At 46.4% G+C, this 21,009-nt stretch overlaps 1 protein-coding gene across 3 annotated transcripts in view; it reads right to left on the bottom strand.

The window, feature by feature from the left end:
- The window catches only part of tmem120b (transmembrane protein 120B), a 102,559-nt gene that overhangs the window by 68,601 nt on the left and 12,949 nt on the right, over window positions 1-21,009 (bottom strand). Inside the window, exon 2 of one of the 3 annotated variants that reach the window (XM_038789503.1) lies at window positions 16,218-16,481. The exons of the other annotated variants lie outside the window; for them this stretch is intronic. Within the exon in view, the coding sequence (XP_038645431.1) occupies window positions 16,218-16,304 (87 nt within the window). The 5' untranslated portion in view covers window positions 16,305-16,481. The remainder of the gene's footprint in view (window positions 1-16,217; window positions 16,482-21,009) is intronic. 3 annotated transcript variants of the gene reach the window in all.

Below are 21,009 nucleotides of genomic sequence, written 5' to 3'. Positions count from 1 at the left end.
AGGGTGAAAAGTTGGAGGGGGGACCAATACTGGGTGCGGTGTTTTTCGAGGGGAAGTGGAAGGGAGGAGTCTGGGAGGGGGGTGGGGGTTCTACAATTCTTGGGTGTCATTCATTGTACACTTTCGGGGATTGGCTGGCCTTGAATATTAGCGGGGGAGGGTGGAGATGGAGTATATATATATATATATTAATGGCGACTATGGGCGATTCCTGATTCCTTTTTGTTTTTTATTTGATGTTTATGTTGTCATGCGGGCTGTTGTTTGGGGGTTGGTGGGACGATGGGATAAAAAAATATTTTTTAATAAAAAAGAAATTATACAGAGAAGTACATATTAAATTATTGGTTAACATTTTAAAAAAACTATTAGGGATGTGCAATAAATCCTAGCATTTCCTATTTAAGACTTCAAACAATAAAACAGCTCCAGGCTAGATACAATCTTAAAGGCATTGTCGCATCCAATCTCATGCCAATTTTTAAATTTTTAAAATAATTTACATTATTTCAGGAGTTAACGTTCCTCATTTCCATTTCTACCCCCCCCCCCCACCCAAGTGTTAATTTCAATAATATTTTACATTTAGGCTGTGAATTAAGGCCATTATTACTTCTCACAGCTTAGCCATTTCAGATAATCCAATCAGTTTTCATCATTATGGGGGAGGTTCAAAGGACTGGTTCTGATCAGAAAACCTTTGAGTCTTGAAACTCTTTACATTTCATAGATCAGTGCAGAAATGTATCAATACGCTGTCGCAAAACAATAAAATCCCTGAAGGACAATTAAAAGGAAGGATAATCATTCCACTTCCGTATTTGGGCAAATCATAATCATTTTGAGTGGTAAATGAATCCACATGTAGCATCAAGGATTCGTGGATAAATCGGAAGTCAATGGAAACTAGGGGGAAAAAGCTCTCCACTAGTTGGAGTCATGTTAAAACAAAGGAAGATGGCTATGAATGCTGGAGCCCAGTGCATTGCTGCAGGGGTTCCTCAGGGTAGTATCCTGAGCCCAATCGTCTTCATTTGCTCAAGACTATAATAAAATAGGAATAGGCAGCGGCCGTTTGGTCTCACGAGCCTCCTCTGCCATTCAACAAGATCATGGCTGATCCGATATTCCTCACGTCCACTTTCCTGTCCAATCCCCGGAAGCCTTTATTCGCTTACTGATCAAGAATCTATCTATCTCAGCCTTAAATACACACAAGGACTCTCTACCTACTGCTCTCTGTGGCAAGGAGTTCCAAAGACTGACAACCTTCTGAGAGAAAAAAATTCCTCTTCATCCAGAAGGTGGGATTGCAGGAAATTGGGAGTAAGTACTAGATTGGATTGAGGATTGGCTGACTGACAGAGAGAAAGCAGAAGGTTGGGATAAATGGGTCCATCTCTGGCTGGCGAACTGTAACTAATGGGATGTCACAGGGATCAGTCCTCGGATCTCAACAGTTTACAATCTATAAAATGATTTGCAAGCAGGACTTCTGGTGGCGGCCATGGTGAGTGGTTGACATTTGGCAGCTCCCATTTGAGGTGGTTTTCTTGGTCCTTTTCTCCGATTAACGGGTGGATATTTTAACGGAAAAAGGAGCAGGAGTGGTGGAGGAAGACCGGTGAATGGATTAGTGGACCAGAAGCAGTTTCAGAAGAAAAGAGCTGGCAGAGGAAGAAACGTTTCCTGCGACACAGGGAAAGATGGCAGAAAGCAAGGGATTGGCCCGACCACCTCAATGGTCGATGGAGCAGCTGGTGGACTTTTTGAATGAGAAGTTCAGTCAGCAGAGAATAGAAACTCTGGAGGACCTGGCGAAGATTGTAGACCCGCTGAAAGCGGGGATGGGATCGTTCGTGTGGAACAGGGGTTGGAGACCTAAAGTCTGGTGAGTCAGAAGGTGGAGGATATGGTGGGGGAGCATGAGGAGCAGCTTACTTCGTTGGCGGCCGGAAATCAGGATGTTCAGAGATACCCAGAACTGGCTCAAAGAGAAAGAAGAGGATCTGGAGATCCACTTCCAGAGACAGAATTTGAGAATTGTGAGGGTTGCCAGAGGGCGTTGAGGGAGCGGACGCTGGCTTTTATGTAGCCAAAATGCTGGAGAAACTGCTGGGGGAGGGGGCCTTCGCCCGGCTCCTGGAGGTGGATCGGGTCCATCGGGCACTGATGAGGATGCCACAGGCGAATGAGCGCCAAGGGTGATGGTGGTGAGGTTATACTGATTCCTTAATAAGGAAAGGATCTTGAGGTGGGCCAGGCAGACTAGCAGATGTACCTGGGAGGGTAATGAGCTCAGACTATATCAGGACCCGAGAGCAGAAATGGCCAAGACGAGAGCGGGTTTCAACCGAGTTAAGTCTGCCCTCTTTAAGAAGGAGGGGAAGTTCAGGATGTTGTACCCGGCCTGCCTCTGGGTGACCCACAATGGTCGTGAGTATTACTTTGGTACACCGGAGGAGGCAATGGAGTTTGTTAGAGACAATGGACTGGCAGGAGAAAGAGGATATTGAACGTGGGAGGTATTATTTGGGGATGTTGATTCCCTCTGCCCCCCTTGCTGGGGTTTTTTAAAACTTTTATGTTGCTATTATTGTTACTACTTTCCTGTTTCTCGGGGGGGGGGGGGGGGGGGGGGGGGGGGGGGGGGGGAGAGAGTGAGAGAGCGAGAGAGCGAGAGAGAGCGAGAGAGCGAGAGCGAGAGAGCGAGAGCGAGAGAGCGAGAGAGCGAGAGAGCGAGAGAGCGAGAGAGCGAGAGAGCGAGAGAGAGAGAGAGAGCGAGAGAGAGAGAGACGGGAGGAAAACCTTTTTTTCCCCCACTCAGTTATTTGATGAGATGTTGGAGGGTCGTGCTGGGTGAGTGCACCCTTTTTTTCCCCTCCGTGGGTTATTCTCCTTTTTTTCTCTTTCTTTCGTATCTTATTGTTATTGTTGTGTGTACGGAGGCAGGGTGGACGGGTAGGATGTTAGGTGTCATGGGCGGGGGCTGCCAGGCTTGTTCACAGGAGCAGGTGGTTGTGTGGGTTGGGATTGTTATGCTGTTTTGGGGTGGGGGGGGGCATGCTGACAGGCGTGGGGCTTTTGAAGTACAACAAGAGGGGATGACGTGGACATCTGAGAGTGGGCCTGGAGGGTTGCATGATGCGGGCCAGAGGCTGGCCCAAGAGGGGCTATGGTTGATCGGTGGGTGGAGGGGGGAGCAGACTGATTACATGAAATGTGAGAAAACTGAATGGGCCAGTCAAGAGGTCCCGCATGTTGGCGCATTTGAGGAGCTTAAAAAGGTGGATATGGCATTCTTGCAGGAAATACACCTGAAGATCGGGGATCACGCCAGGCTAAGGAAAGGGTGGGTAGGTCAGGTCTTCCACTCACGATTAGATATGAACTCTCCCTCCCTCCGGGATTCTCTGTCTCGACAGCCGACCAATGGGGTTTCCCATGAGGGCAGCCCCACGCCGTCGGGAAATCTCCAGGCTACTGGTGAAAAAGCGAATCCCAACATCAGAGAATCCAGCCCATTGTTTTTGTTTTGGGTGAATCAATGTGATATAATATGACATGTGTAATGGTGAATAAAACTGTACTGTTATAATGTAATAAGAAATGTTGTTAGATATTTGTCATGTTAAGTTTGTGTAAAGTGGATGGGAGAAAAGCTCCATGATTATCAAGATTCATTAAGGGAGGGGTGCAAGGAGAACAATAGTAGTTTTAAGGGATTTATATTTGTATTGGTAAGCATTAGAAATAAAGTGTAGTATTAGGGGGCTTTTAATTTAATGCTACTGTACCTAGAATCTCAGAATTCCTACAGCGAGAGGGCATTCAGCCCATAGGGGCTGCACCGATCCTCTGACAGAGCACCCTAGGCCCACTCCTCTGCCATATTCCCATAACCCCAAAACCCCACCTAACCTGCACATCTTTCAACACCAAGCAGCAATTTATCATGGCCAATCCACTTAACCTGCACATCTTTGGACTGTGGGAGGAAACCGGAGCAACTGAAGGAAACCTATGTAGACACAGGGAGATCGTGCAAACTCCACAATCACCTCGGAGGAACTTATAGTTAGATTCATGCTGGAAAAAAATATTTGCGCGAGTGAAGTTTGGTTAAGTTCCAACTGTGATTCTACTGTATTTGGAGAGGGCTACGGTGTAAAGAATAAATAAAAGCGCTGCCTAGCAACAGGGAACCACATCCCAGAGAGATAATGTTTTATTTTGTTCTTAGTTTTAAACTGAAAGCCACAGCAATTGAAGATAGGCAGTGAGCGAGATGATAGCTCTCACAGCTTTGCTTGAAACAGGAAAAGTTTGCAATGGTGTACTATGCAAGAAAAGCTGCAGAAGGACTAAACAATAGTTGGTTCAGAATCCTGGAAATAGAACAGGGCATTGTTCATGGGCAGCACAAAGGTGAGAAGGAATTGGCTAATGAGAGAGAAGCTAAGTTTCTAAAGTAATTCTGAAGGTTTCTAAAGTAACCCTAAAGTTTGGAATGTCTTACCGCCATCTGCGAAACAAGCGTCAGGACTAACAGAGAAGTGTCGGAGAACTTTAGGCTGTACCGAGGGGCCAGACAGGGCTGCCCGCTCTCCCCGCAGCTGTTTGCGCTGGCCATAGAGCCGCTGGCGATTGCGCTGAGAGCCGCAGAGGGATGGAAGGGGATGGTGAGGGGCGGGGTAGAACATAGGGTCTCTCTTTACGCAGACGACCTGCTCCTGTACTTGTCGGACCCAGTGGCCAGGATGGGAAGTATACTGGGAATGTTGAGGAAGTTCAGCCAGTTTTCAGGATACAAATTAAATACGGCCAAGAGTGAAATGTTTGTGATATAGGCAAGGGGCCAGGAGAACAGATTGAGAGGGCTACCGTTTAGGCTGGTTGAGGAAAATTTCCGGTATTTGGGAATCCAGGTGACACGAGACTGGGGCAGGCTGCACAAGTTAAATTTGGCCAGGGTGGTGGAGCAAATGAAGGGAGAGTTTCGGAGATGGGATGCACTCCCGCTGTCGCTGGCAGGGAGGATGCAGACTGGAAAGATGACAATCCTCCCTAGATTTCTGTTTGTTTTTCAGTGCCTCCCGATCTTTGTCCCACAATCCTTCTTCAAAAGAGTTCACAGGATAATCATGAGCTTTGTCTGGGCGGGAAAATCCCCGCGGGTGAAGAAGGCGATGCTGGAGAGGAACCGCAGCGAGGGAGGGCTGGCTTTGCCTGATTAATTATTACTGGGCGGCCAACATTGCTATGATAAGGAAGTGGATGGTGGGTACGGGGTCTATCTGGGAGCGGGTGGAGGCGGCTTCGTGCAGGGGCTCCAGCTTGGCAGCCCTGGTCACGGCTCCTCTACCGCCGGCCAGGTACTCCACCAGCCCGGTAGTGGTGACGACCCTGCGGATATGGGGCCAGTGGAGGAGGCATGTAGGGGAGATGGGGGCGTCGGTTTGGGCGCCAATCTGCGACAACCATCGGTTTGCCCCCGGGAGTTTGGATGGAGGGTTTCGAGTATGGCGGCGGGTGGGGGTGGGAAGGGTGGGCGATATGTTCCTGGAAGGGAGCTTTGCGAGTTTGAGGAGCTTGGAGGAGAAATTTGGGTTGGTAAGGGGAAATGATTTTAGGTACCTACAGTTGCGGGACTTTGTTCGTAGACAGGTCCCATCTTTCCCACGCTTCCCGCCAATGGGGATCCAAGACAGAATAGTCTCTAGGGGGGAAGAAGGGGAGGTTAGAGGCTCTGATATTTATAAGGTGCTCATGAGGGAGGAAGGGTCCCAGACAGAGGAACTGAAACTTAAATGGGAGGAGGAGCTAGGCGGGGAAATGGAGGACGGGCTGTGGGCAGAGGCCCTGAGTAGGGTAAATTCGACCGCAACATGTGCCAGGCTCGGGCTGATTCAATTACCGGGCCCACATGACAGTGGCCCGGATGAGCAAATTCTTTGGGATAGAGGACAAATGCGCTAGGTGCGCGGGAGGACCAGCGAACCACGTTCACATGTTTTGGGCATGGCCTAAGCTTAGGAAGTACTGGGAGGGATTTGCGGGCGTCATGTCCCGGGTGCTAAAAACAAGGGTGGCGATGGGTCCAGGGGTGGCAATTTTTGGGGTTTCGGAAGACCCGGGAGTCCAGGGGGGAGAAAGAGGCCGATGTTTTGGCCTTTGCCTCCTGATAGTCCGGCGACGAATACTATTGACGTGTAGGGACTCAAAGCCCCCGAAGACCGAGTTGTGGCTTGCGGACATGTCGAGTTTCCTGGGTATGGAAAAAATTAAGTTCGCCTTGAGGGGATCTGTACAGGGGTTCACCCAGAGGTGGCAACCATTTATTGACTACTTTGCAGGAGAGTGAGCGTCAGCCGGGGGGGGGTTTAGAGTAGGAGGGATAAAATGGCGGGTAGTTCCGGTGGGAGAGGAGCGGGCTTGTGCAATATGTTATGATTGAAGTATTGAAAGTACGTGGATGTTTGCACATTTTTGCTTTCTTTCTGTTGAAGTCTGTATCTGTTTACAAAGCCAAAAACTACCTCAATAAAATTGTTTATTTAAAAAAAAAACAGTACTTTAGAAAACATGGAGTGGAGTCCACAATGCAAACCGCTAAGTGAAACTATTACTATGGCAAGGGGGTTTAAATAATGTTTTGGGAGTAGAGTGTGGAAACTCTCATATGACAATCATCTGGGGGATTCTGAGGAGAAAATCACAGATACTAACTTGTGTTCAACAAGAGTATGTATTTGACCACAGTCATTGTGTATGCATGAAAACAACTTTGGGTGTTAATGGGACCATTCAAAGTGTACTTTGTCATCTGTTTTAATCTCATAACCTGTGCATTGATTTAATAATCTTTATTAGTATCACAAGTAGGATTACATTAACACTGCAATAAAGTTACTGTGGAAAATACCCTTGTTGCTACACTACGGTGCCTGTTTGCGTACACTGAGGCAGAATTCAGAATGTCTTTGAGGACTTGTGGGAGTAAACCGGAGCACGCGGAGGAAACCCACGCAGACACGGGGAGAACATGCAGACTTCGCACAGACAGTGACCCAAACAAGGAATCGAACCCGGGTCTCTGGCGCTGTGAAGCAGCAGCGCTAACCACTGTGCTACCATGCCACCGGGGTGGGGGGGGGGGGAAAAGAGTACAGGAGTATTGTATAATAATCCATTTTTTCATGTTTAATAAATGTCTTTTCTTGTTGCTCTCACTAATTAGCGGTCCTGTGACTGTTCCTCTGTGTTTGATAGAAAAAGTTATGGTTCATTTGAGTCAAGGTTCTATTCTGGGATCTTCCTGTCCAGTTATATCAACTGGGATCGTAACAATTTGGATACAAACTTCTGACCTAATAGATAGATAGATAGAGAAATACAGCACAGAACAGGCCCTTCGGCCCACGATGTTGCGCCGAACTTTTGTCCTAGGTTAATCAAAGAATTTTGGACAATTTTTCATGGCCAATCCACCCAACCTAATCTTCCAGCAGTAAATTCTATTCTTCTTTACTTGCCTTTCTCTTAAATGATTCTGTCTCCAAAACAGATGGGAGTTAAACTGAAGCAAATCCGATGCATCCAATTTTCACTTATTTTTGAATTCATTAAGATATCTGCCAAAAAAATTCTAAATAATAATAACTTGCGTCCAATACCCATTCAAAGATTGGTGAGCTGCAATTATTATAACCTGCTTTTTTGTTGGGAACGTGTGAGTTCATGTTTGGAGGGTAAAAAGACAACTGACTCCTCTTTCAATTTGGCATCAAACTGGCAAGGCCAATAATAAGTCACATGCACAAAGACCCAGTAATTATTAAAACACCTGGTGTATTGCAATTTGAACTGCAGCTAATTTGATTTAGCAGTTACCAGGATAGAACACAGCTGCCTTTAAAACTATCACATTTGCTCTTCTCTACCTCCTGCTCCACGTCAAAAAATTCATCAAATTTCCAACATGAAAAGTAGATTCCAAACACCCAACCCCCATGTCATTGAGAGCTGCTATGCAAGATTTGTTCATTCTCTCTCATGTTACACACATTTAGAGAACTTGGACCAGGCTGTGAAGAAACAGTGCTAACCACTGTGCTATCGTGCCACCCACCAAATATTGATGCTGAATGATCCTTGTAAAGCATTCAAATATCACATGTTTATGAAATATTTTAAATATTACTGGAACAAAATAAATTTCCTGAAACAGAGGACATATTTCAGGTTTAGACACGGTATGTTTCGGACCATCAAATGTAGAAAGAAGGCAACATCATTCAGAGATTGTTATGATCAGGTGAGGACAGATGCCAGGTCTTGTCCTTTCTTTCTCACTGGCCAGTTATTTTTAAAATATTTTTTGTTTGATTTTTAACATTTTAAGCATACAACCCAACAAAGTGAAAGAACAACCTCCCCCCCCCAGTCTCTAGCAGCTGACGGTAAACAACTCTTTAAAATGTTGTATAAACAAACCCCTTCTCTTGTGGAACCCCTCACTCGCACCCGTCAAAATAAACTTAACCTTCTCCAAATACAGGGAACTCCATCAAATCCCCCAGCCATACCGAGGCACAGGGTGGAGAAGCTGACTTCCACCCTGACAGCACACATCTGCAAGCAATCAGAGATGAAGGCTAAATCATCTGCCCCTGCTCTGATCTGTAGCTCCAGACAGTCTGGCACCCCAAATCTGGCCCCTATGGACTGGGCTCCAAATCCACATGCAAGATCGCCGAGATGGTGCTGAAAATTCGACCTGCGAAAGCTCTCCAACTTTGGGCAGGACCAGAACACTTGTACATGATTGGCCGGACCCCTCACAAATGTCCTCCACCCCCTCAAACAACCGGCTCATCCTTGACTTTTGTCAGGTGTGCTCTATGCAGCACCTTTAGCTGTATCAACCCCAGCCACACGCAGGAGGTTGAGGAGTTCACCCTCTGCAGCACCTCACATAACCCCTCCCAGCACTATCCCCAACTTGACCGGACCCCCTCCTACGACACCCTACCCTCCTCCAGCAACCTCCCATAAATAGGCGATATGACCCCTCCTCCCTCCTGCCCAATCACTGTCAACACCCCTTCACCTAACAAGTACGTCTTTTGGAACTTGCAGGAGGAAACTGGAGCGGCAGAGGAAACCCACACAGATACGGAGAGAACGTGCAAACTCCGTACAGAGACAGTGACCCAAGCCAGAAATCGAAGCCGGGTCCCTGGTGATATGAAGCAACAGTGCTAGCCACTGTGAACCCCCACACCTTCTTGCCGCTCGCTGCCCAATAAACCAGGTTTGGAAGGACCAGACCCCAGACTACCGCCCTCTCTGAAGTACAGTCTTCCTAATCCTTGCTACCGTACCTATAATAATAATAATCATCTTTATTAGCATCGCAAGTAGACTTACATTGCACCGCAAAGAAGTTACTGTGAAAAAACCCCTCGTCGCCACACTCTGCCGCCGTTCGGGTACACTGACGGAGAATTCAGAATGTCCAATTCATCTAACAAGCACGTCTTTCGAGACTCATGGGAGGAAACCGGAACACCCAGAGGAAACCCAGGCAGCCATGAGGAGAACGTGCAGACTCTACATAGACAGTGACCCAAGCCGGGAATCGAACCCGGGTCCCTGGCGTTGTGAAGGAACAGTGCTAACCACTGTGCTACCGTGCCACCATCTACCCAAACAATGAAATCAACCGTTCCATCCCCATAAAAGACGTTTTTTGGCAAAAATACATGTAGCCACTGAAATAAGAAAAACCGTGACAAAATATTCACCTTTACTGCCTGCACCCGGCCTGCCAACAATAGAGAAAGGCTGTCCCACCTCACTAAATCCACCAGACTTTTGAAATTCAATTTACGAAGCTGGAGTCACCTAGTCTCGAGCCACCTGCACAGGTACCTAAATGGGTAGTCAGCACCTGGAACAGCAATCCCCTAAACAGGCTCCTGCCCCCGGAGAAGACAGCAGAAAACACTTTTTCCAGATTCAGCTTAAAAGCTGAAAAAGCCCCAAATCTCCTGGGAAGCTTCAGTAGGCATTCAACAAGGTGCTACACAAAAGGCTGCAGCATAAGATAAAGGCGCATGGTGTTACAGGTAATGTATTAGCATGGATATAAGATTGGTTAACTGACAGAAAAGAAAGAGTGGGGATAAATGGGTGTTTTTAGGTTTGCGATCAGCGGCTAGTGGTGTGCCTCAGGAGATCAATGTTGAGTCTGCAATTGTTTACAATTTACAGAAATGATCTGGAGTTAGGAACCAAGTAGAGTTAGGAACCAAATGTAATGTGTCAAAATTTGCAGATGACACTAAGATGAGTGGCACTAAGTTGGCAGAGGATACTGAAAGTCTGCAGAGGGATATAGGTGAGTGGGCAAAGGTCTTAAGAGCAAATGGAGTTTAATGTTGATAAATCTGAGGTTATCCATTTTGGTAAGAATAATAGCAAAATGGGATTATTATTTAAATGGTTGCAGCATGCTGCTGTGCAGAAGGACCTGGGTGTCCTTGTGCATGAATTGCATAAAGGTGGTTTGCAGGTGCAGCAAGTGATTAAGGCAAATGGAATGTTGTCCTTCATTGCAAGAGGGATGGAATGTAAAAGCAGGGAGGTTATGTTGCAGCTGTATAGGGTGCTGGTGAGGCCACACCTGGAGTACTGTGTACAGTTTTGGTCTCCTTTCTTGAGAAAAGGATGTATTGGCACAGAGGGTGTGCAGAGGACATTCACTAGGTTGATTCCGGAGTTGAGAGGATTAGTTTATGAGGAGAGACTAAGTAAACTGGGACTATACATTGGAATTTAGAAGAATTAGCAATCAAATCAAACAGGCTGCTTTGTCCTGGATGGCGTCAAGCTTCTTGAGTGTTGTTGGAACTGCACTCATCTAGGCGTGGAGTGTATTCTATTACTCTCCTGACGGTGGGCAGGCATCTGCGCACATACCCTCTTCCGACCTTTATGATGGAAGGGAAGTCATTGATGAAGATGGTTATGCTGAGGAACTCCTGCAGTGATGTCCTGGAGTTGTATTGATTGTACTCCAACCACAGGCATCTTCCTTTGGGCCAGGTATGACCCCAACTGGCAAAGAGATTTCCCTCTGATTCCTCTTGAATCCAGTTTTGCTGGGGCTCCTTGATACCATACCTGTTCAAAGGCTGCCTTGATGTCAAGGGAGCCACTTTCACCTCACAACCAATCAACAGACAAGCTTACTATTATAGCTTTTCACAAGGTGGTTTCTTTTCTTTGGCCCATCAAGTCCGCACCCACCCTCTGAATGAGTACCCTACCTACGCCCCATCCCCACTTAACCTAACCTGCACATCTTTGCACACTCGAGGGCAATTTAGCATGGCGAATCCATCGAACCTGCACAACTCTGAACTCTGGGAGGAAACCGGAGCACCTGGAGGAAACCCACAGAGACACAGGGAGAAAGTGTAAACTCCACACAGTCATCCAAGGCTGGAATTGAACCCAAATCCCTGGCACTGTGAAGCAGCAGTGCTAACAACTGTGCCATCACCCCGTCGGCGATTTTGGTCATGTGTTTTCTATTGGCACACTATAGAGGGTGATCCATGTTAATGAACGAGTTTTGATCTCCTGTTGTCAAAGCAATTTAGATGCCAAAGAAACAAATAGGGATCCTTCACACCCTGCTTGCATAATGAGCTGCATTAATACATTGCTGGCCCTGGTAGTTTCTGTAGGCAGAAAGTGTGGAGGCCCATTGTCCTTATGCTTGGTAGAGAGTTTAGACATTGACGGTGTGAAGACCAGAGGAACTGCCTGTATCTATGTCTCCTGGAAAATACACTTTCAGAATGTTGTTATGGACTTGGCTACCTCCTGGAAGTGTCTTTGCTTGACAAAAGAAGTTGTTCAATATATTGTAGCCATCTGGGATGGGCACTTACAAAGGGAGGTATGGCCGCTTACAAAGGGAGGTATGGCCGCTTACAAAGAATCACGGGAAATATGGCCAATGCAGGATCCAGACGAACTCAGAGCTTAAGTGCATATTGGCTTCGAGATAACCAGACACTATCAAAACCCCCAGCCGATTTGCATTCTAATGGCCCATTTCCCCAGAACAAAAGACTTGTACTCAGGTATCAGACACAGGTACAGACTCATCGGCACCACTCCCTTCACCCAGGAAGCCCAAACAACCAAGGTCAATGACCGCCCAGGACACGCCCAGCCGTCAAGGCACCCGCCCCTTTTATTGGCTGAAATCGAAGGCGGTAATCAAAGCCTGCTGAATTATTGGGTCCAAAGCTAAGAACCGCCCAAAAGAGCGCGAAACCCCCAAAGGATAAAAAGAGACACTGCCCTGTGTTCAGTCTCTTTTGGCCCCGGCGCACCGGCACTCTCTTGGCCCGGCCTACGCCTGATACCGCACCACGACCAGAAGCAAGATCAAGACCAACGATCGCTACCAGACAGTTGAGCCCAGCAGAAACTAAGTCACTTCTCCAGACCTAGCCACGCAAGATCCGAACAAAGGCCTTGTTCCTCTGCATTAAGCCTAGTGCCTGAAGTTAAGTACATGTTGTTGTAATGTTAGGTGTAATTTAGCTTGTAATGTTTTATGTTGCATGTCCACGTAATTCTTGTGCGTAAATAAACTATCATTGAACTTGAACTAACTAACTGGCTGTTTGGTCTTTGATCAATATCTGGTAAAACCTTGTGGTGGTATCACTTGATACCTGGCGACTCTGAAAAGCAATATCATTAATAACTATCTGTATCCAGTTAAAAAGAGCAACATTACTGGCTTCTCCGGTGCGAACTGGCAACATTATTGGTGCCGATTGGCAACAATATAACTGACCAGCTGATGAAATTAAAGATTACTATCCCACGTGCACACATCAGATTACCAAGGCAAATTCTGCCATCACAGATTACAAGCAAGATCTCTTACTATAAAATTATAGTGCCAATGGACTTTGGATTATGTCCTCAAAAAAACCTCAATTGATAAAACCACGAACTATTGAACTGGGATCAGATCAAATCAAAATCTCAATTGATAAAACCACGAACTATTGAACTGGGATCAGATCAAATCTGGTCACGCAAGTTTTGCTCCTTTCTCAATGTTTTTTTAAAAATAATTTTTATTGAAATTTTTACAAAATACACAATATAAACATCTTAACTCTATTAACAAACACCCGCGGTAACACCCCATGAACAATACCCCCCCCCCCCCCAGCTTCAAGAGCAACTTCAAACAAAAGGAAAGAACAAAAGCAAGAGCAAAAAACAAAAAAAAAACAAAAGATAACCCAGACAACAAAAGGGAAAGAGATAGCACCCTCCACAAACCCATGTGCACAGTTCTCCCTCCCCCCCATCCTTAACCCCCCCCCCCCCCCCCCCGGGTTGCTGCTGCTGTCGGCCTATTTCCCTACCGTTCCGCCAGGAAGTCCAGAAAAGGCTGCCACCGCCTGAAAAACCCTTGTACTGATCCCCTCAGGGCAAATTTCACCCTCTCCAATTTAATGAACCCCGCCATATCAGAGATCCAGGCCTCCATGCTTGGGGGGCCTCGCATCCTTCCATTGGAGCAAGATCCTCCGCCGGGCTACTAGGGACGCGAAGGCCAGAACACCGGTCTCTATCGCCTCCTGCACTCCCGGCTCCACTGCAACCCCAAAAATTGCGAGTCCCCAGCCTGGTTCGACCCTGGATTGCACCACCCTCGACACCATCCTTGCTACCCCCTTCCAAAACTCCCCCAATGCTGGGCACGCCCAAAACATATGGGCGTGGTTCGCTGGACTCCCCGAGCACCTAGCACACCTGTCCTCTTCCCCGAAAAACCTGCTCATCCTCGACCCAGTCATGTGGGCCCTATGCAGCACCTTGAACTGTATGAGGCTAAGCCTCGCACAGGAAGAGGAGGAATTCACTCTCTCCAGGGCATCCGCCCACGTCCCCTCCTCGATCTCCTCACCCAGCTCCTCTTCCCATTTACCCTTCAGTTCCTCCACCGAGGCCTCGTCTACCTCCTGCATTACCAGGTATATGTCCGAAATCCTCCCTCCTCCTCCTTTCTAAATGTTATGCCCATTTTCACAAGGGTAGAATCTGAAATGTGTATGAATAAAAATCTGGAACCAGTTTCAATCTCTATGCTCTTTTCAAATTGGGCCCATAGCACATTTACATTAGTTTTAGTTCAGTTCACTGAATCAGCAATTTTTATAGGACATTCTCAGCAATTAACGATGATGAAATTTATTGGCCATAACTTGATTATTTATTAAACAAAATGAAACATAACTTTCTGTTCATGTACAGAATGTGAAAATTAATGATGTGCAAACAAATGGAACTGTTTCAACTGAATATGCAATTTATTTTGCTTTCTATATATTTTCTCTCAAGGGATGACTGTTGCTGTAGCATTGTTCCACATTTGAATGGTCCTATTTTATGTTGGTGCTCAGAAAATGAGCCTAACAGGGCAATTGATCACAGTGGGTAGCAAAGCAAATTACTGCCCCACTTGGAAGTGCAAAATACATGCTTTTCCTTTGGATTAAACGGGTAATAATCAGAAGTGGGAAGGGTGGCATGTGGCGCAGTGGTTAGCATTGGGACTACAGCACTGAGGACCCAGGCTCGAATCCGGCCCTGGGTCACTGCCCGTGTGGAGTTTGCACATTCGCCCCATGTCTGCGTGTGTTTCACCCCCACAACCCAAAGATGTGTAGGTTAGGTGGATTGGCCACATTAAATTGCCCCTTAATTGGAAAAAAAAATAACTGGGTACTTTAAATGTATTTTTAAAAATAATCAGAAGTGGGAATATTGCCCAATTCTTCTCTTGAAAAAGCAACTGTCTCAGGGTGGCACAGTGGTTATCATTGCTGTCTATGGCACTGAGGACCCAGGTTCGATCCCAGCCCCAGGTCACTGTCTGTGTGGAGTTTGCTCATTCTCTCTGTCTGCGTGGGTCTCACCCCCACAACCCAAAAGATGTGCAGAGTATATGAACTGACCATGCTAAATTGCCACTTAATTGGAAAAAATTATTGGGTACTCTAAATTTATTTATTTTTTTAAAAAGAAAAAGCAACTGTCTCACTCCAACCACTGCACAACTCTAGAGTAGTTAACTTGCCACAGGCAGGACATTCTACTTTATATGGCTAAAATATATATCTTTATTACATTTATCCATTAAGTTGGTCTTTGTGCATTCATGCATTTTACAAAACAGCATCTCACAAGGTTCTATGTTTTATTGTAGAGCCTTTCAATTTTATTGTTAAGGCACATCAAAAAAACTCTTATTTAAACAGGTTTCTAACTACCTTTTTGGAAATATATCACATTAGTCAGGGTATTCTTTGGGTCGTTTTCAAAACTCAGGTCAATTTTAAGCCCTAATTAATAAATAGGCAAATTCTGCACCACACCTCAAAGGACTATTACCACAAAACTACCTGAACATTTAACCCTTTTGTGGCTTTTAAACGGATTCGGATCTTAAATTACGCTTATTGCTTGACACTGCACCCAAACGGGAAGATTAATATTCCCTCACATCGACTTTAAACCGATTATAAATATTCTAATCATAACCTCGACTTCTAAAAGTATCATTTTTAAAAGTATCACTGATAGCGCCATAACCCGACATAATTAAATGGCCATAGATTCAAATGCCTATTTTTAATACTTCACTGAAGCGTTTAAATGCATTCTTAATATGCGCGTGTATATAGTTCACGGCATAGCAATTATTTGCTGGTAATCAAACAAATTTGCGGTACAGGAATCTCGGTAAAATCAATTACAACAGGATACATAAAACACACGGCGCATCTACTAATTAGTGCAAGCACAGATTTATACCAACGTGGTACAAGGGCGACATTAAAACAACTAAAGACCGTTATACGCTCCTCAAAGGCCTTCTTGTCCAGACCTCACTGAAAGCTGGTACCTTAAATCTTGGGCCTTATTCCAAGACTGAGACAAAGGGGCCCCCAAACCCCCGTGTGACACAAACACTCAAGAGATGCCTCACAGAGCAACTAAAACCCCAATTCAAAAGCACCGATGGAGCGAGGTCGGCCAGCAAAACCAGTCGCCTCGCCCTCCCGGTCTCAACCCCGCCGGTTCAGGCGCTGCCAATTTACCTGCAGCTGTTTGAATTCTTTATCCAACTCCTGCCATTCAGCCTGGCACCGCAGCAGTGACATTGTCCACTCGGCTCCGCAATACATGCACTGCACCGGGACTGCTGGGAGAGCGCCGTGACGTCAGCCGAACCCACTGCAGCAGCTGCTGGCTGCCTCTCCTACATACTGTCCCCTTTCTTTCTGCCAAACCAGGCAGGCGAGGGCAAAGACACCTGGCAGCGTTGCAGGCTGCAGGAATGGCTGAAGTGCAGATATTTGCTCCTGGTGAGGGGGGAAAACGCACACATTGAAGAAGGATGTTATTTGGAATATCAAACCTTTGACATTTATAAATTGACCACTTTTAAAACCTTTTAAAATCCAGTGGCGCAAATCAAACAAAGATTGCTCAGCACCAGGCCATGGGATATCTCGAGGCAGCTGGGTAATGGGCGGCACGATAGCACAGTGGTTACCATTCATAGCTCCAGGGTCCCAGGTTCGATTCCCAGCTTGGGTCACTGTCTGTGCGGAGTCTGCACGTTCTCCCTGTGTCTACGTGGGTTTCCTCGGGGTGCTCCAGTTTCCTCTCACATGTCCCAAGACGTGCTTGTTAAGTGAATTTGACATTCTGAATTTTCCCTCTGTGTACCCGAAGAGGCGCCAGAGTGTGGCGGCTAGGGGGTTTTCACAGTAACTTCATTGCAGTGTTAATGTGAGCCTACTTGTGGCACTAATAAAGATTACTATTAAATAAATCCAGTTTCCTGGGTCCATGTTACGAATAAATAAATAACAAATCCAGGAACAGGGAGGAAGGAGGCCCTGCTGATGGAGTATCAGGATTTATGAACTAAAAGAGCAGGATCTCAAGGATAATAATCCCTGAATTGCTGCTCGTGCCATGAGCAAAGTATCATAGAAACAGAAACATTTGCAAGTTAGCACAGGATTAGGTAGGATATATGGATGGTTCGTTTGGCTCAACACTGGTGTTCATGGCCCACTAGAATCTTTTTCCATCTTTCTTCATATAAATATATACTTATAACCCTTTAATCCTTTCTCCATCATATGATTTGAATACCTTCCCCTGAGATGCATCTCTACTATTCGATTAGACCACTCCCTGTGGTGGCGAGCTCACAATTCCCACTACTCGTTTGGTAAAGTACTTTTTTCCAAATTTCCCGCTGGATTTCTTGGTGACTATCTTATATTCAAAACCCTTTGGTAATGCTCATTCCATGCAAATAGAAACATTCTTTCTGTACATTATTTTTAAAAAATAAATTTAGAGTACCCAATTCATTGGCTAAATCGCTGGCTTTGAAAGCAGACCACGCAGGCCAGCAGCATGGTTCGATTCCCGTAACAGCCTCCCTGAACAGGTGCCAGAATGTGGCGACTAGGGGATTTTCACAGTAACTTCATTTGAAGCCTACTCGTGACAATAAGCGATTTTCATTTTTTCATTTTCATTTTCATTGTTCCAATTAAGGGGCAATTTAGCGTGGCCAATCCACCGACCTTGCACATCATTGGGTTGTGCGGGGCGAAACCCACCAAACACGGGGAGAATGTGCAAACTCCACACGGACAGTGACCCAGAGCTGGGATCGAACCTGGGACCTCAGCGCCGTGACGCTGCAGTGCTAACTCACGGCGCCACTGCGCTGCCCTCTTTCTGTACAATATTAAAAGATCAGCAGTCTTTAATGTAAGGCTATGAATATAAATATTTGTTTTTTATAAGGTGTTAAGTACTTGCCGGTATTTATTTATGTTTAATTTAAAGTACCCAATTCACTTTTTTTCTAATTAAGGGGCAATTTAGCATGGCCAATCCGCTTACCCTGCACATCTTTGGGTTGTGGGGGTGAGACCCATGCAGATGGGTCCATGTATGGGCAGCACGGTAGCACAGTGGTTAGCACAGCTGCTTCACAGCTCCAGGGTCCCAGGTTCTTTGGGTTGTGAGGATGAGACCCATGCCGATGGGTCCATGTATGGGCAGCATGGTAGCGCAGTGGTTAGCACAGTTGCTTCACAGCTCCAGGGTCCCAGGTTTGATTCCCGGCTTGGGTCACTGTCTGTGCGGAGTCTGCACATTCTCCCTGTGTCTGCGTGGGTTTCTTCCAGGTGCTCCGGTTTCCTCCTACTGTCCAAAGATGTGCAGGTTAGGTGGATTGGCCATAATAAATTGCCCTTAGTGTCCAAATTGTTTGGGTGTGATTACTGGGTTACGGGAATGGGGTGGGGGCTTGGACGTGGGTGGGGTGCTCTTTCCAAGGGCCGGTGCAGACTCGATGGGCCAAATGGCCTCCTTCTGCACTGTAAATTTTATGAGACACGGGGAAAATGTACAATCTCCACACGGACAGTGACCCGGGCCAGGATTGAACCCGGTCCTCGGTGCCGTGAGGCAGCAATGCTAACCACTGCACAACCGTACCACCCTACTTGACAGTATTTTAATGTATAGAATAGGCTGACATGAATTAGGCTTTTTACAGATAAAGTTTATAATAGATATTTAGAACTTTATTTTATTTCATTTTAGTATGATTTTTGTCCATGATGGATATTGGGTAAATTAACATTGTGGCTACAAAAGGCCTTGTTGTAGGTTGGGGGTTGTAAGCTGGCATGAGGGCTGTAAGGACTATGGGTGGGGGACATGAACTGGCTCTTAGCTGGTAAAGATGCTGCAAGGCGCCATGGGAATGGCGAACGCACAAGTCAAGTTGGTATGGAAGGTATGAGACCATTCTGGGTGGGTGGATGGAGACATGGATTGACATGTATGGGGAGTGGATGTGGGGTGTGGGATAGTTCTAATGTTTGAGAAAACAACTGAAAGATGTCCAATAAATGAAACTTATTTACAAAGATGATTTTAGCTTCTTTGATCTTGGAACTACATGAATAATTTAAATCCCTCAATGAAATAACTGTGGACCTCCTTTTTCAGTTCCAACCCTAATCTTATTAATTAAACACAGGTTGACCTTTGTACTATCATTACCCCAGGTCTGTTTACCAGGTTCACAACCAAGGGCGGGATTCTCTAATCCTGCAGCAGAGTGTCCACGCCGTCGTAAACGCCGTCGCGGTTTACGACGGCATGAACGGGCCGACCCGATGACTAATTCTGGCCCCCGCAAAAGGGGCCAGCACGGCTGCCGATCACAGCACGAACTGGGCGCCGTGGGATCCGCGCATGCGCAGTGGCATCAGTGCCAACATGCACATGCCCGGTGGTGCTGGTGCCAATGCGCAGATGCGCAGTGCCTTCCGTCAACGAGCCAGCCCCGACACCACATGGCACAGGACTACAGGGGCCGGCGCGGAAGAAACGAGGCCCCCAGCCAGAGAGGCCGGCCCGCCGATCAGTGGGCCCCGATTGCGGGCCGGCCACATCGGAGGCCCCCACCCCCCCCCCCCCCCCCCGCCCCCATAGGCCCCCCGACCCTTCAACGCCACGGTCCTGCCAGCTGAGAGCATGTGTAGACGGCGCCAGCGGGACTCGCCGTTTTCATGACAGCCGCTCGGACCATCCCGGGCAGAGAATCGACAGGCCGGCCGTGTAGAGCAGCCCCCGACCAGCGCCGCGCCAACCACGCTAGCGCCAATGGCGTGCCGGCAGCGTGGCGTGAATAGCGCCAGTCGCAGGGATTCTCCGGCCTAGCCCCGGACTGAGAGAATCCCACCCCAAGTGTTTGGAATTGTACACATTTAAATTTTAATTTCTAAAGTAAAAAATATTTCCAAACACGTGACAAAAAAATTTGATTCATTACAAAAGTGCTGAGAATGTGGAACTCACCACCACAAAGTCATTGATGCAAATACTCTAGAAGTATTTAAGGGGAAGTTAGATCAGCATATAGAGAAGGGAATAGAGAGTTATGGATATAGAGTTACATGAGGAAGGTTGGGAAGTGACTTGAGTGGAGCATAAATGACGGCATGTTGGGCCAAATGACTCATTTCTGTGCTGCTGATACAATGTGTTTCTATACATACATGCACAAAACAGGAACTTGGTTCAACAGATAACCTGGAAACATTGCATTGACCTGTTGGTGTTTATCCTGCACTTAATTCCTTCAGACTGCTTAGTTTCCACTTGCCCTTTCTTTCAACAATCTGTTGAACTTATCTATAAATATTGAAAGTATCTGCTCCCATCATTAAATTTATAGTTTTACAATCCTCTGAACAAAAAATGTTTCACCTCCCTTTAATCTTATTCTAGGAAACTTTATTACAGGAAACATCTGTTTCTTTATACCCTGTCATCATCCTTCGGAACTTTAAATACCTCGTCAAATCACTATGTCATGTCCTACATTCAATTTTCTTTTTTTTTAAATAATTTTTATTGAAATTTTTACAAAATATAAACATCTCAACTCTATTAACAAAACAACTATGGTAACACCCCAAGAACAATACCCACCCAACTTCAAAAGCAACTACAAACAAAAGAAAAAAACAAAAGAACACCCAAACAACAAAAGGGAAAGAGATAACACCCGCCACATCCCACAAACCCATGTACACAGTTCTCCCTCCCACCGATACAAACCACCCCCCCCCCCCCCCCCCCGGGTTGCTGCTGCTGCCGGCCTATTTCCCTACTGTTCCACCAGGAAGTCCAGGAAAGGCTGCCACCGCCTAAAGAACCCTTGTACTGATCCCCTCAGGGCAAATTTCACCTTCTCCAATTTAATGAACCCCACCATATCATTGATCCAGGTTCAATTTTCAAACATCAAATGTTTCTAGTGGTTAGCATAGTTGC

The sequence above is a fragment of the Scyliorhinus canicula genome, chromosome 1 (assembly GCF_902713615.1).
Source record: "Scyliorhinus canicula chromosome 1, sScyCan1.1, whole genome shotgun sequence".
Classification (NCBI taxonomy): domain Eukaryota; kingdom Metazoa; phylum Chordata; class Chondrichthyes; order Carcharhiniformes; family Scyliorhinidae; genus Scyliorhinus; species Scyliorhinus canicula.
This window is presented reverse-complemented; position numbering and strand designations above follow the sequence as displayed.